Raw genomic sequence first — 15,582 nt, 5'->3', positions numbered from 1 at the left:
AAATAAAAACCTGGATTACTGTTAAATGGTGAAATAAGCCTAGAAACTTCAGGGTTTTGTCTTTAAATGGTTACTATTACTCTAAATATGACCTAGAAAAATCTGTTATTTTCTCAGCGTTTTAAAGTGTCTCACCCTTGTGTTTGGGTAAAATGCCCCAATAATTCCAAAAGAACTATTTGAATAGATGGCTACCAAAGAAACTAGGAGGCTACCCACATGGTATAATCAAATCAGCAAACTGAAAGACAGTCTCTGCCTTGGGTGGCAATTTTCAGAGATGTACGTCTTTAAACTGGGTAGTGACAGCTTAATAGCAATGGGAGATTTTCTCTCTAATTGGGTATGCCTGGAAACTCCCCCAAGCTCCAAAGTTTAAACACCCTGGGGGAACCTGACTGTGCTGGGTGGAGGCTGGGTTAAGGTCAGAAGGTAAGTACTAACTTATAATTTCCTTTTTCTTAAAGCATTTGAGAGACTATTTATAGTGAAGCTACTTACAAATTTATTAGGGTGTCTGCTGGGGTAATGTAAATTCTCTGCTCTCTTAAGTTCATGTGCCAGGTAGACTAAGCATGGCTTGATAGTTACTCAGCAGCTGGAAGCTGCAGGAGAGAGAAAGCAAAAGAAAGGTGTTTTTTAACAAGGAAATGGATCCTGCGGTGCAGTTCAGAGCTGAATGAGGCAGCCGTGAAACTGCTGAGGGGACAATGTGTGGGAAGGCAAAGGTGGGTGGGAGAACATAGTGCAAGCCTCTAGCACCGTGGCTGTTTCTTCTGGGTTTGAGCAGAAAAGCTGGCCCATTTGGTACACTGGACTCTGCTCTCAGCTCCAGGGCTAAAGGGCACTTCAAACCGAAGGCAGGTAATGCTGTTTCTGAAAGACCATGCCCTCTTAAAGGGTTCTTACATTGCTGAGAAGCATCCTCAGAGAAATTCAGGACAGGTGTGTCATTAAGGCTCACTAGGAAATAGGATGGGAATATGGAGTTTAGACAAAAGCAGTAAAAACATTTGTATATAGACAAATTTTGTGTTGAGGTCTTTCCTAAACATTAATTAAGGCGAAAGGTAGTGCATGCAAGATGCAGTTACTTATTTGGCTGCAGCAGAAATTCCTGGCATGAACCAATTCTTCAGCAGTGTCTGGACTAGTGCAGCAGTCCCAAAATGCCCCGGATGGTGATGCATTTTTGCTATGGGAATCAGGTATCGCTTAGGTAAAATGGGAAGGTTTTCCATATCTGCTGTCCATATTCCCTGGGAGTCTTTGGTTGCTTGTACCTTTTGCAAGAGTCGATTTCTTCAGCAGGAACAGTCAAACATATCTTTTCAGGAGCGAGCAACACCAGCTCAGACCGCTGACTGCCTGTAAGCCCCGTGGTTTGTATGGCTGTTGTGCTGTGGCTTTGGTGGCAATATCTGTTAGACTATTTCTTATCTCTTCTTTTGTCCTTCTGCTGGTATCGGCTGGCTGATGAGTGATATAGCAAGTTTCTCTGGCAATTGTATAGCTTTTAACAGTTCAGTAATTTGTGGGGCATTGATATTTACTTCCACTAGAAGTTATAAACCCACGCAGCTTCCATAACTGCCCAGTAGCATGGCATACTCCAAATGCATATTGAGAATCAGCATAAATATTTACAGTCTTTTCTTTGGCCAGCTGATAGACCTTTGTTAATGCAATTAATTTGGCTCCCTGTGCACTCAGCTTCGGACTGAGTAGTAAAGCCTCCACTACTTCATTCACAGTAGTTATTGAAGAACCTGTTAACATGGTTGCTGGTCAGATAATATGAGGACCTGCCAACAGATAGTTCCAGATTGGGATTTAGAAACAGCACGTGTGTTAAATCTTCTTGAGTCTTTTTGGCTTCACAGGTGGTTACTACATAGTTGTGATGCGGAGTTCCTTCCCCAGGTGAAGGGAGTAGAGTAGGGGTCTCAGTGTGTTAGTTGCTATCCCAGAGGCTCTTCCTTGCTCTTCGTGTACAAACAAGGTAAATGGTTCACTGTAGTCTGGCAGTCCCAGGGCAAGCACAGCTTGCTTCAAAAGCTTGAATGTCTTTACCTTGTCTGTTGTCCAGTGAATGTGTTCTCCAGCATCTTGAGGAATAATCAGTTAAAAAAAAAAAAGAAGCTGATGACAGGTTTTTATTCTCCATTTGTCATTTTTCTTCTCACATAATTTAATACCATATAGAATTTCTTGTTCATGTAAAATGATAAAATGGTACCTAAGGCTTTTCACTCCCTCTGTTTTGTTCTAACGATAGATAAATTTTCCAAGAGGATTAAGTTTCATATTCTTGGTATTGCAGTCTGTCGTGGTTTAACCCAGCAGGCACTTAAACACCACCCAGCCACTTGCTCATCCCCCCAGTGGGATGTGGGAGACAATCGGAAAAAAGGTAAAACTCGTGTGCAGAAAAGAAAGTGAAAATAATAATAATGATAAAAGAATACACAAAACAAGTGATGCACAATGCAATTGCTCACCACCCACTGACCCATGCCCGGCCAGCCCCTGAGCAGCGGGCTACCACCCCCAGGCCAACTCCCCCCCCAGTTTTTTGTTCAGCATGACATCATATGGTTTGGAATATCCCTTTGGCCAGTTGAGGTCAGCTGCCCTGGCTGTGTCCCCTCCCAACTCCTTGTGCCCCTCCAGACTTCTTGCTGGCTGGGCATGAGAAGCTGAAAAATCCTTGACTTGGTCTAAACACGACTTAGCAACAACTGAAAACATCAGTGTGTTATGAACATTCTTCTCATACTAAATCCGAAACACAGCACTATACCAGCTACTAGAAATAAAATTAACTTTATTCCAGCTGAAACCAGGACACAGTCTTTGGCTTTTTTAGCTAAAGGAAAAGTCTTATTTACTGTAAGTTTCTGCACATTACAAGTTGGGGCAATGTGTGTTGAAGCGATACAGATGCAATCTATCTGAGAAGTATAATGAAAGAGGCACTAGTTAGCTGTGGTGATCTTCATAGATAAGCTGCACTGCCATATAGTGAAAGCTAGTCACACAACATGCAGAAACAAAAAATCCACTGTCTTAGAGGCAAAACATTGTAATTAGCAACAGCTATTCGCACTTTAAAACTGGAGGTGATTATTTTTTCTTTTATGTGTATTTTACCCCAAATATCCCTATTTATTCTAGTAACATGACTTGGTTCTCACCAGAATTGCTCAAGGGAGAACTCTGAATCTGATTGTTCTTTAAAATCAAGTTTTGGCAAAATACGTTCCAAATGTACTTTATTTTAAGTACACTTACAAAGCACTGTGATTTGAAGAAAACACATCACTAGAGCGTACTGAACCTGATTTGAATGGGAAATGTCATGTGGATGCAAAGTGTGACACACATAATGTTGCAGCTTCGGCTCTTAGCTCTGAGAAAATGGGGGTCATCTGTAAAATTATTTTTTTAAATCAGGCTCTCTACTCTGGTTTCTGAGCCATTAGGACATGATTAGGATACCTATTTCTAAGCTTTTCTTCTCCCACTCATTAGTGCATGATACTAACATCTTTGTGAAGGTGGAATGCTAGTCCCATTTTTTTTAGTAATTAGGGCAATGAAGCACAGAGAAATTCAGGCCTGGATTTGCAAACACTTATACTCGAGTATTAGCACAAATAGTCCAGCTGGTTGTCCTTATGTATGAAACGGCTTAATACAGATGCGCTCTCCGCCACACGCTCTGTTGCTCATGGTGCAGGGAGAGGTGCTGTTAGAGCAAGCTTCAGCCAGCCTCCGATGTGCTGGTCCCCTGGGCATGCAGGTCCCCGGTGCCCTGGGGGATACTTTTGGGGACACCTGAAGCCAATGCAGCTAGATTCCAGAGCTAGCTTTGAGGGACACCTCAAGGCTGCCATAAGCAGCAAGGAAATAGGCTGTAGCCATTCAATAGGACCCCAAGGAAGCTCAGCCTGTTTCATAGAATGAAGGGAAGATTAACCACTCATTTGCCCCTGCTTGAGGAAAGAAGAGAAGAGAATGCACTCCGACAACTGGCAAACAACGCCAGACAAATTTCAGCCTACCAGTAAAATATGTTTTCCTTCTTTTCATCTTTTCAATGAGGATGATGGCAATGAGGGTAATTGAGTAACTTCCCTGAGGATGTGGTAGGATTTTCAGTGGCTTTGTATAATTGTCTTAAAATGCAGCAAGGTAGTAGCACTGGGGAAAGCTTTACAGATCTGCACATCTTTCCTTTCCTAGCACAGGCTGTGTGGTGTCACTGGTCCACCTCTCATTTTATGTTTTAAACCAGATAACGTTGAAACTTCAACAGGCATAGTGAGAATAAAAGTCTCTCTCTCTCCTCAGAATAATGGTACTTAAACCAGTTTTATGAGATACTGTTTTCTGCTTAATATTTTTCAGGGCACCAGAAGCTCAGAAGCATGTCGGGGAAGCCCAGGCTTACCTACTGTAATGGAAGGGGGCGAATGGAGCCCGTACGGTGGCTGTTGGCAGCAGCCGGCGTGGAGGTTAGTTGATACTCAGTACAGTGTTCCAGACTGGTGTTTTCAACTGGCCTAAGTAAGGAACAATTTAACATTCATGTGAAGCATAAACTGCTGCAAGAAGGTGGCTAAATTCATTTGGCCAGTGGCACTGCATGTTTGTAACTACCTTGTTTGGTGGTTAATATTTGGGATGCAAACTCAGCGGAGCTTGGAGTTCGTTAGAGCTAGCATCAATGCCCTGAAGTAATTAATCATAATGGGTCAAAATGGGGATTTATTTAAAGGCTCTTAATTAATCTGAGTTTTCCAGCTGTGCAAAACCACCTTAACTCAGTCTTACTTAGTTTGCAGTTACAACGTGTGCGAACAAAAGAGTGTCATTGACTCACATGCCCTGGGGTGGGGTTAGAAATAGTTGATTTACCTTGTGCTTCCCTTGGCACTGGCTGCAACCTGTCATCCCCCTGCAGATGTCCATACTCTGTTTCTACCTGCACTTAGGTTATTTCTGCACTGGTGGCCTGAGGCAGAAGTGGCCAGGCCCTTCTGCTCCTCCCCAGCTGTAAGGATGTGTGGGGGATCTTCAGGACATCTGCGGCCAAACAGCACAGTTGAAGATCCGGCCCATTACCTTTTGCTCAGTTCAGTCGTTCTGTGCGTGGTTATGTGCAGTCACTTACAGAAGAAAAAAGGTTTAAATACAGCAATGTAACACTGTTCTCTCTTCTTTTCCAGTTTGAAGAAATTTTTCTGGAAACAAGAGAGCAGTATGAAAAGTTAATCAAAGGTAAGAATCCCGACGCCTGACGCTTAGTCCCTCAAAAAAATTGCTCCAATTTAGCTAATTTTGTGGTTTAAAATTAGTTTATTGCAAACTGAACCTGATTTGAATGGGAAATGTCATGTGGATGCAAAGTGTGACACACATAATGTTGCAGCTTCGACTTTTAGCTCTGAGAAAATGGGGGTCATCTGTAAAATTATTTTTTTAAATCAGGCACTCGGCTCTGGTTTCTGAGCCATTAGGACATGATTAGGATACCTATTTTTAAGCTTTTCTTCTTATTGCAAACTTCTATGTGCACACCTAGAATACTGAAATACTAGTTTTGAGTAACCTGTTCTTTCTGTGCCAAACAACTCCTATAAGCTAAAAGCCATAGCTTCTGTGACTATGTTTATTGTAGTACATTAAACAGGGGCAGCAAACATTCGTATTTAATGCAACTTAATTATCTATGTTATTGAACGGTTAGCATGGTTCCTGGCACATTTTCGGTCCAGGGCAAATAGCACTCCTTGAAGTAATTCCTAGGCATCATTTGGGAGTTGTCCCAGGATAAGGGCAATTTCCAAGATGTCATTTAGATGTCACCACCATGCTCTATAGGCAGAGAGAGCTGAATAGAGTGAATTTGGCCAGTCCATGCCAGCTGGCCTGACCTGTTGTTGAGTTGACTAGTATAGACGTACCCCTATGTTGGTTCTGAACCGCAGTGAGATAAGCCAGTGAGATAAGCCTCTAAATGAAAGGCTGGCATGGCACCAAAATCCCCAGGAAAGCCGGTTTTCCTTTGTATTAGGTTCTGTGCGAACACCCTAGTGACAGTCCTAAGCAGGATAAACCTGAGCCATGAAGCTTGCCCCAGTTAAAAAACAGGGAGCCAGCAGGGAGACCTGCAGAAAGTCTGACATGGTCAAAGCAGCAAGCCACAAAGGCTTCATGTCAACCTTGGGGAGTGAGACCAGTTCCCAAACACCAGTGCATACCCCCAGCCACTACCCTTGATATTTGCCCAGATGAAATCCAGCAGTGAACCCCACCACAGCCACCCTGGAAGGAGAAGACCTTGCTTCCAGGGTAGGGAAGGAGTTGGGACTGTGAAGAGCACTACAGAGTGCACCTGCCCTGCAGTTTACCTGCTGCCCAAGACACGTAAGAGAAACCTCGTGCAGGCTGAGCTTGCCGAGACATGCTAGGAGACTTGGAAGAGGACTCGGCTGCATTCTGGCCACTTACTCAGAAAGGAAAAGCTGTGTTTAAAGAAATTCTGACAAGAAAACTAAAATGAACAAAAATAAAAAAGAAGTGGTAGCAAGAAGATCAGAATTAAATTTGCATGTCCAGCTGGCTGCGAATCTGACAACATGGGAGGGCAGTGCAGTGTGAAGACACCAGTTATAGCTCTAAATATGATAGCTCAGGTACTGAAAGCCCAAATCTGAATTTGCTTCACAGGACTAATTAATCCAGACAGAGTGGTACAATCCTGGATACAGCGTCCAAGCTTATCTATATCCAGAGAGAAGAATTAAATGGTGATGAAAAGGATAGGGAAGTTTTATAAAGAAGATCAAGGGTTTTTATGTATATATACTGAGCCGAAGAGGGTTAGAACACAAAGAAAAAGGTGGGGTTTAATACAAGGGGTTGAAGAAAGACAAATTAGTCATCCTGATAGAGGGACCTCTGGAATGCTGCCAGTCATGCAGGGCAGGACTGAACACAAATAACCCCACATTACCTCTTCCTCTAATGTTTTTTCTCTCCCTACCAACATGCTTTTTGCCAGAGTATCCTGTGTTTAGACACCACCACATTGTTAGAACGGTCCAGGCGTGACTTTGGCCCATGCCAGCTGATGATCTTCTAAGCAATGCCCCAGCAGTGTCCAGGATGAAGCCTGGGCCAGGGGCTGTTCCGAACAGGCAGCTTGCAGACAGACAGCTGTTTTGGAGGCTGAAGGAGTTAAATAGCATCGGCCTGGCCAGACCTGTGCCCGTTGGCCTGAGAGACACTAGCTCGGTTCTATCTGCAGCCACAGGTTGCCCAAGTTGCTGCCTGGATATCAACAAGCTCTGCTGGTCAGTGACAAATAGTAGGTCTAGATGATTGTTTTTTAATGTGTGCTCCACAGACCACCTTCCAACAGCACAATCCAATCCGCAGAATGACTGGCAAAGTGCTTTTAATCCTGCATATATATTCTATGCAGTGGTTGTGTGAAGTATTTCTCACTGCAAAGCAAGGAGAAGCAGCGAGCTACTGGTTGTAAGAGAGAAATCCCTCTTTTCTGTAGATAAGAAACAAACTGTGCATTCAGTTCACTCACATTTGCTGCATCACTTTTTGTCAAGGTCCAGAAACTCAGATTTTATTTTTTGCTTCACATCTTTCTGCTGAAAAGTATCCTTGCAGAGTTGTTAGTTTTCCCATTCTACTGTGTTTTTGCTAGATAGATACCAAGTAATATTTCCTCCTTGAGCTGCAGAGCTGTATTCTGGAAAGACATGAAGACACACTATCTTTCTGTGAACGTTTACAAGAAACAGACACAGGCTATTTGTTGCTGTGGAGAGAACTACTCTTTGAATTTAAATTATAAATTAATAATATAGAATGAGTGAAGACTGTTTATTAATTCTAGACTAGCAAAGTATTTTAATAGCTCTGTGGAGAAAAAAGCAAACAGATGTGCCTGTTAAAATGAACTCTTACACCTGAAAGAAGGATGCACTGAACAGATTAAAATTGAGCAATTAAAATAAATGATTAATTTTGAGCAATGCAAAGTGGCAGCTGCCCGGTTGGATTTGGAGTTTTGCTGTGATTTTAACAGGGCGGGATTGTTCTCCGGATGCCCTTAATATGTAAATAGAGGAGGGAGCGTCTCCAAAGACAGTAATTAGTCCAGCAGAAAACGGGTCTAGAAAAGAGTGACTTTGCTGTGCTGAGTCTCTGTGTCAGCTTCGCTTTCAGAGCTGCCTCACTGAAGGCTCACACAAACGCTCCTACCAGCACCAGGAGAAAATGGACCTACAAAGATGTACCTAAATAGGCTTAAATTGTTGTGGAACAACACTGAGGATAGGCCTATAATGCAAATCTATGGGGACTCTCAAACTCTTGTCCCTGGAGTGACTGTGTAAAACTTACTTAAACAGCAACTGCTGTCACACTCCCTGCCTCTAACTCTGTAGCTTCACAATGTTTAAAGTGGCCTGACCTCTTCCTTTATCCCAGTAGCTCAGTCCTGACGCAGTACTTCTCTGCTCATTCTTTCTCCTCATATGTATATGTCCCTGAGAGGGAACTGATCTGCATTCAAAATAATTGGATTTTTTTTTTTTTTAAGTTTACACTTAATCTTTATTCTCCTCCGATCCCTTGGGTTGAAATTGCTGGTTCAGGCTTTTTCTGCCAGCATGAGGCAGGGTCCAGAAGTGCAAAGGAGCAGACAGTGCCAGCTCCCACCAGCCAGTGAGGCCCTGGCAATGTTGTAAAGCAAAGGGCCCAGCTGCACTGTGATGACCCAGCTACAAAAGGGTGATGCAGGCTAGTTGATATTTGATCTTTCCCACAATGTTAGTTTACTGCATGGAGTTTTACAGTTAGGGCAAGACATCAATGATCTCCTACACTGCAAAAGAAATGTGCTCAGTCTCTCACTCTCCTATAAAGCTAGCAGTCTAGAAGGAATTAACAAGCTTTCCCTCAACTTTCCACCCTAGATGGAGTCCTGATGTTCCAGCAAGTGCCCCTGGTTGAGATCGATGGGATGAAGATGGTGCAGACCAGAGCCATCCTCAGCTACATAGCAGGGAAATACAATCTCTATGGGAAAGACTTGAAGGAGAGAGCCCTGTACCGTAACACCCCTTTTCACTTAATGAGCAATCTGTTATTTGATAGCTGCATTATATATAACAAATTCAATCCTGTAAATCCAGTAGAAAGGCATGAGAAAGGCTAACACAATAAAAAGCAAGGACTCTAGCCTTTGCTTAGGTTTTAACCACTGCTGCTGAAATGCTGCTGAACAGAAACAGGCTTTTAGTCCTTTTAAAAAATAATTAGCTTTAGTTCATGTTTAGTTTTGGCTGTGAGAATTGGCAGTGTGGTGGTGATATAAAATTCCTGTAAGTTGCCTTAGTTAATTGGAAAACAGATGAAATAACTTCTGTGCTCTTTTCTACCGTCTCCCCCCACTAATAGGATTGACATGTATGTGGAAGGAATAGCAGATCTGATGCAAATGATTTTGATGTTTCCTTTCTCTCCACCTGAGGCAAAGGAGAAAAATCTTGACTCAATTAAGGAGAGGGCAACTAACAGGTACTTCCCAGTCTTTGAAAAGGTAAGTGACAGTGAGGATGTGCCTATAAAACTTGTATTTACAATTACCAAAAAGTTTCCCCCAAATAAGAACATGTTTGTAGTGCAGGTCAGTTCCAAATCCTCAGCTTTCTTGGCTCTCACAAAGAAGGGGAAATACAGCAGCACATTTTCTCTATTTGTTGGCTTGTGTTGTCAGGGCTGTGGTACCCGAACATCTACAAAGCAAATAGAGCAATATGTTCTCAGCTATACAGCAAAACTTTTCACTAAAGTAAAAGCAAGCACATAGGTTTTCTTTTTTCCTTGAGGGGATAATTCCACACTTACATTTATTTAGAGCACATCTTTCTGCTATACTTAATTTCAGTTGGAACATTTTTATTACAAGAATGCAAAAATCCCTTGCAAATAAATCAGGTAGAGACATTAGAAGTACTTTAGTAAAACAACAGCCATAGATTCCTGCACATCCCACTTTCGAAAACAACAAACCAAACCCATATGACTCAAGCATCTGGCAACATTTCTCACTTTCATTAATGTTCATCTAGTTTTGATGGAAAACAGTAATAAAGGCTGAACATCCTAGAAGTCCTTATGACTATAATAACTTATTCCCAAAGGCAGGGATTTTCTTTGGTTAGCTATTGTAATTCTGCATTTCTAAGTTTGCTTCCTGGTATCAACATTGGACATAACTTTAAATGAAATATCTAAATGGCAATTTTATAAACTCTCCAAGTTACTCTTTAGTTGCTCCATTATCCCTGTTTCTAATTCTGTGACTGTTACTAGTCTACTTAAGCACATGGTTTTGTCACTGTTCCCAGTGCGTATCATCATTCACCATTACTGAGTGACCAAAGTTTATAGTCTGTGTACTACAAGAGTTCAGATTTTTTTCCCAACAGTAATGAAGTGATTTAGGCTCACAGCTTCCAGCTGAAAATTCCACCCTGAAATTTCAGATATAATTGCTGTTCAACTCTATAGCTGTGCTGTGGGGCTTAGCTGCCAGGCATCATATGTCCCAGTCTCATCTGCAGCTCACATTCTCTTGTATTCTACAGGTTTTGAAACAGCATGGCCAAGACTTTCTTGTGGGCAACAAATTCAGCTGGGCAGATGTTCAGCTAATTGAAGCCATTTTAGCAGTGGAGGAGAAAATACCTGCTGTGCTGTCAGGGTTTCCTCAGTTGCAGGTAATTTTGGTCTTGAGCATGCCTGTATTCAGGAGCTAGAGGGCAATCCTGAAGGTGATCATCTCTCCATGCTATGTAAATCAGGAGTGTGGGCTCTTCAAGGAACTGTCGCTTTTGTATGGTTGCTTAAAATCAAGCACAAGAAGGAACTGATTTAGTTGGTTTGTTGTAAGACACTGTGCTCCTGATTAACCCAGTTCAGGTATGCCTATCCCTCTTTGAGTGGTATATGCCTCCTCAATAGAAATAAATTAATGTCATCCCAAGGGAATCACTTATCTAAGCCACCCTCTTTTGATTTTCCTGCTGCCTGCCAGTAGATGCTATCTAATACCAGATAACAAATTAAGTCTGTGATCCAGGTTGACATGTTACAATAAGGTACAGTGTGCCATTTTCTGTACTGGCTGGTATTACAATTTGGGGATCCCAGTAATCTCACTTCGCTTCTGCCTTCTACAGTATGACTAGAAACTCAAACCTTAGCATTAAGCCACAGTTTTCTTTCAATAATCAACTCAATAAAATTGAGGATGAATACTCTGCCTTTGTGCCATGTACAAAGTCTGAAACCAAGCAGAAGTGAGGCACTTTTGCTGTGAGACTTGACCAGATATCAGAAGCCTCTAGGCTTGCAGCATGCTATAGAGCACAGCGTATGGGCAAGCCTGGGGCATGACCTGCAGGAGTCATTAAGAGTTGAGATACAGTGGACCCAAGTAGTCTGTGATTGGAAAAAAGCAGTTAGTGGTCAGTAGTCCTCCCATGTGCAGCATAGCAAATTTGGGTTGAGGATGCAAGACTTGAGGTCATGCTTCTTTGTGCTTACAAACTGTTAATTTGAGGGGTGCACTCAAAGACTTTGGCTTTATTCCCATTAACAAAAGAAACAGTTCAGCATCAGACTACCACAGTTAGGTTTTTCTGCTTGGAACTGATGAGGAAAAGGGCTTTGATTTTTTGTTTGTTTGTTTGTTTTCCTTAAGTGTTTTTTAAAATTTTTTAAATCTCAACCCCAACAGTTTAAGTCTTAATTTAGTGTGACAGAATGAGGCACTTCAGCCACAGAGTGGACAGTAACATGTGTCAGATTTTATCCCACATGAAGTTTTGCAGCCTCAGGTAATTCTTGCCTCTAGCTCCCATCTTCTAGCAAGATATCTTAGCCACTAGGCATGGGCACAGTTCTGTTGAAGCCATGCCTTGAATTATGGAGGGATTCCTTTACTGCCAGAAGGGGAAAAGTTTCTAAAATTGGTGGTTACTTATTTCACAGCTTTTACTTTTCTTGCTCCTTCTTGTATTTCCCCCTTATCCTTCCAGTGCCTGTAAGGAAGAGGAAATTACATTCATACATCTGCCAGCAAGAACTGGCTGTTGCCCTGTGAAGCTCCTATCCATTAGCCCCATTGTTAGAAGCGGTTCTTGCTCAGATAACTGTGGGGTCTCCAGCTGCTTGCAACCTGCATCAGTGAGTCCTCTCTGACTGTCTGCACAATGAGATGTCTCAGGATCCTTGAGTCAGTTGCCTTAACACAGGCATTTCTTACCACCTGGGATGCCCTAATCCTAGTCCTGGCCTCCAGCCGCTGCTCCAGAAGGGAATAGGTCTCCCTGAGGGACTATGTTATATCTGCCAGCCCTATGTAGATATTTTGGCTACCCTAGGCTACAACACAGTATGAGAAGCCTCTACTGGACAACTGAGTTGAGCCAAGGATGCTTCCAGTCATTTTACCTTCACCAATGCAATCCTAGAAATGCTGGGACAGTGGGACAACAGTGGCCATGCTAGATGCAAGCAGAGCTCAGATACTTACATAATATAGTAAAAATGGAAATCATGTTAACGTATATCGTGGTTTGGCCACACAGTAGTTTGCACCATCAGAACTAGTAATGAAAAGAAAAAGGTCATAAACTGTGTTAGTGTATTTGTACCTTCAAAACTATACCCTGGTGCTCCCAGATACTGGATTTTTGCCTTCAGTTTCTTTGAAACAGCAGAGATTTAGGTATTGTCTGCTCCAGTACTGCCTTCATTGGTAAGAACAGGCTTTTTGCAGCAGCTGGGTCCTCCTCCTGTTGGACAGGAGACTGTGTAGGTTGCATGAGATCTGAATGAATGTCAGGATCTCTTCTAGCAGCAGGGGGAAGCAGTTCCGTGCAAGAAGCACTGTTTGCTACTGGCGTAGCTGGAACTTCTCTCTTACTCTGTTGTTTTTATTTTTTAGGCTTTTAAAATAAGAATGAGCAATATGCCTACAATTAAGAAGTTCCTGCAGCCTGGCAGCCCAAGGAAACCCCCACCAGATGAATGTTATAGAGAAACTGTGTTGAAGATTTTTAGGAAATGAATGCCTTGCTACCTTCAGTGAGACCCAAAATACTGAACCCCCCCCCTCCCCAAACCCCACCCCCAAACCAAAGGAAGTAGGAAGCAGGAAGCTCAGTAAATTGGTATCATTGTAGTTAAAACCAATGGTAAAAAAAAAAAGGCAAAACAAAAATAAAGCATTCTGATTACTCTGGCAATGTGACAGCAGATTTGTCTTTATTGATACCAAATGCTTGCCAAACCATGCAAACAAAGGAGTATGGAAGCAAAGAACTATTTGTAGGGTAGGGAATTCATTGATTTGGAAAAAGACTGATGCAGTGTTAGTATTGTCAGAATGTAACTTGTTGAAGAAATTTTCTGGATGAAAATAGGCTTCCGAATAAGAGTTACAGAAGAGAAGAAAGAGAAGGGTCACTGAATCACTTGTCCTTTAAAGAAGTAGGCTTGTTTCAAGAGCAATTTTGGTGAGCAAGTACTTATATTGCATTATTTTTACAGTATTGTGTGAGTGAAACTTCTAATTTAGTATTAGTTTCATCTGTTGTTAGCAAAGCCAAAACTCTTTGGTTTCTCACACTTCCCAGGTCTTGCCTAGGAACCAGCTTTTATAACATTCCATTATTTCCTTCCTCTGCCTTTTTAATGTGATTCTTCCAGTCATCTTAGTTCATTGTTCCCAGTGCATTGGAGTCTGTGCACTTATTCATGTGATGAACCTCTTCAAAGGATGGGGAGGGCGGAGCCACATCCTCAAAGAGACAACCACTTAGGTTCAATATTTGTTCATGCTTCTTTCCGTGCATTTGTCTGCCATTTGGGGGGACTCTCAGCTGCTTCCTAGCCCCAGTTCTGGACACCAACGGCCAGCTATACCTCTTTGTCCTAGTAAAACAAGAAGCACCAGGCTCCATTCCCTGGCTCTGAGGCCACACATACACTATTAAACAATCCTGTTACCCAGAGCTGTGTAACCACATCTGAACGGCCTGCTGCGGCTGGGCCCTGGCGTGGACTGACTGTGGCTAGGAGCCATCTGGGTGAGAGCAGCGGGCACAGACCAGTAACCCCTGAGGGAGCTGCTGATGATTCCATAACACAGGCGACGTCTTCCAGCGCCTGTGCCCTGGCACTGCCTCGTGTTTGATGTGATCTTCAGAGAACTCCGGAGGGAAAAACTTGAGCCTGAGCTGCCACTTTGCACGGAGTGAAATGTGGGCAGCCTAGGGCTGCTGCTGCTTCGGCGGCACTGTGGGGCATCACCTGCCCTCGTGGCAACGTGGTGGGACCAGTGACACCGAGGTGGTCACAGCTCCTCCCAGCGAGGGCTGTCTGCAACGGTGGAGGTGATTCACACAGTGGCAACGGGGAAGGGAGGAGTGGAGTCACAGAGCAGCGCAGGCTTCATGGCTAGGACAGCTCAGGTGCATTAAAGGCGTAGTAAAGTTGCCTAAATTTCTCTTGGCAATCTCTCCTCATACAGGTAAGTTCACGAATCATTTAGTGAGTCGTGCTCATTTCCTCTATCCTGAAAAACTGTTTAAGGTTTCTTGGAAAGTGACTTTGGTCCAATGTGAGCAATGAAGAACGTCCTACCCAAAAGACTCCCAGGTCTGATGTCAGGGTCAGCTCAGGCTGAAGGGAGGAATGGACCTGCATTGCTTTCACCCTGGATCTCTGCTCCAAATACTGAGCCACTGGGCACAGCAGTGGCAGCCGTCGTGGCTGGCATTGGCACCTTGCTCTACAAGGCTGTCAATCCTATTTGGTGGTGACTGCCTAACCCTCTGGGAGTCACAGGAGGTGAAGATGGAAAGATCTCCTCTGGAGATGGCTCCTCACTTAGCCGGCATGCCAGCACGTGGATCTGTGCTGGCCTGCCTCACCCTCACCAGGCGCTCTGAGCTGTGATTCCCCAGGCCAGCCAAGTGCTCAGCTTTGTGATAGCAGCCTTCCTGTGTCACCCTCGCCGTCGGTCCTTTGTCTCCTCCTGGTTCCCTAGTAAGTGATAGCAGCAGATCTCAAGTGGTTGCTGGAAGAAGTTACTTTTCCAGCATCCTGGACTTTACCGGAAAAGTACCTGAACTTATTTGTTAACAGTTGGCAATGCCATAGGCGAACTGCCTGCGTGGCTGCAGTGCTGTGCTGCATCCTGCCACCTTGTGTCACCAGGCACCTCTGTGCTGTCCCAAGACGAAAGCCACTGCGCACCTGCCCGTGCAGGGACACCACCTCCCTAGTAGCTGCTACCGCAGCGATGTACATCTCCATGCAATCCGTGTCGCTGCTACTTCTCCATGCTGAGCAACAGGATGGGCTTTGAACGTGAAAGTGGAATTACTGTGAGCTGGTTGGTACACCATTTGCATACACACCTGCAAAAGGCCAAAATGTAGTCAACGTTACCATCTTCAAATTAAGGCC

At 43.5% G+C, this 15,582-nt stretch overlaps 1 protein-coding gene across 1 annotated transcript; it reads left to right on the top strand.

Moving 5' to 3' along the window:
• The first annotated feature begins 360 nt into the window (after positions 1-360).
• LOC128152011 (glutathione S-transferase 3-like) lies at positions 361-13,294 on the top strand. The gene is made up of 7 exons (XM_052809948.1): positions 361-432; positions 4,414-4,520; positions 5,235-5,286; positions 9,012-9,144; positions 9,496-9,637; positions 10,689-10,820; positions 13,055-13,294. Exons 2-7 carry the CDS (start codon positions 4,434-4,436, stop codon positions 13,175-13,177), a joined length of 669 nt encoding a protein of 222 aa, XP_052665908.1. The 5' UTR covers positions 361-432; positions 4,414-4,433; the 3' UTR covers positions 13,178-13,294.
• Positions 13,295-15,582: the final 2,288 nt, after the last annotated feature.

This window comes from Harpia harpyja, chromosome 15, assembly GCF_026419915.1.
Source record: "Harpia harpyja isolate bHarHar1 chromosome 15, bHarHar1 primary haplotype, whole genome shotgun sequence".
Taxonomy (NCBI): domain Eukaryota; kingdom Metazoa; phylum Chordata; class Aves; order Accipitriformes; family Accipitridae; genus Harpia; species Harpia harpyja.
The sequence above is the reverse complement of the archived record's forward strand: the minus strand, read 5'-3'. Positions and strand labels throughout refer to the sequence as shown.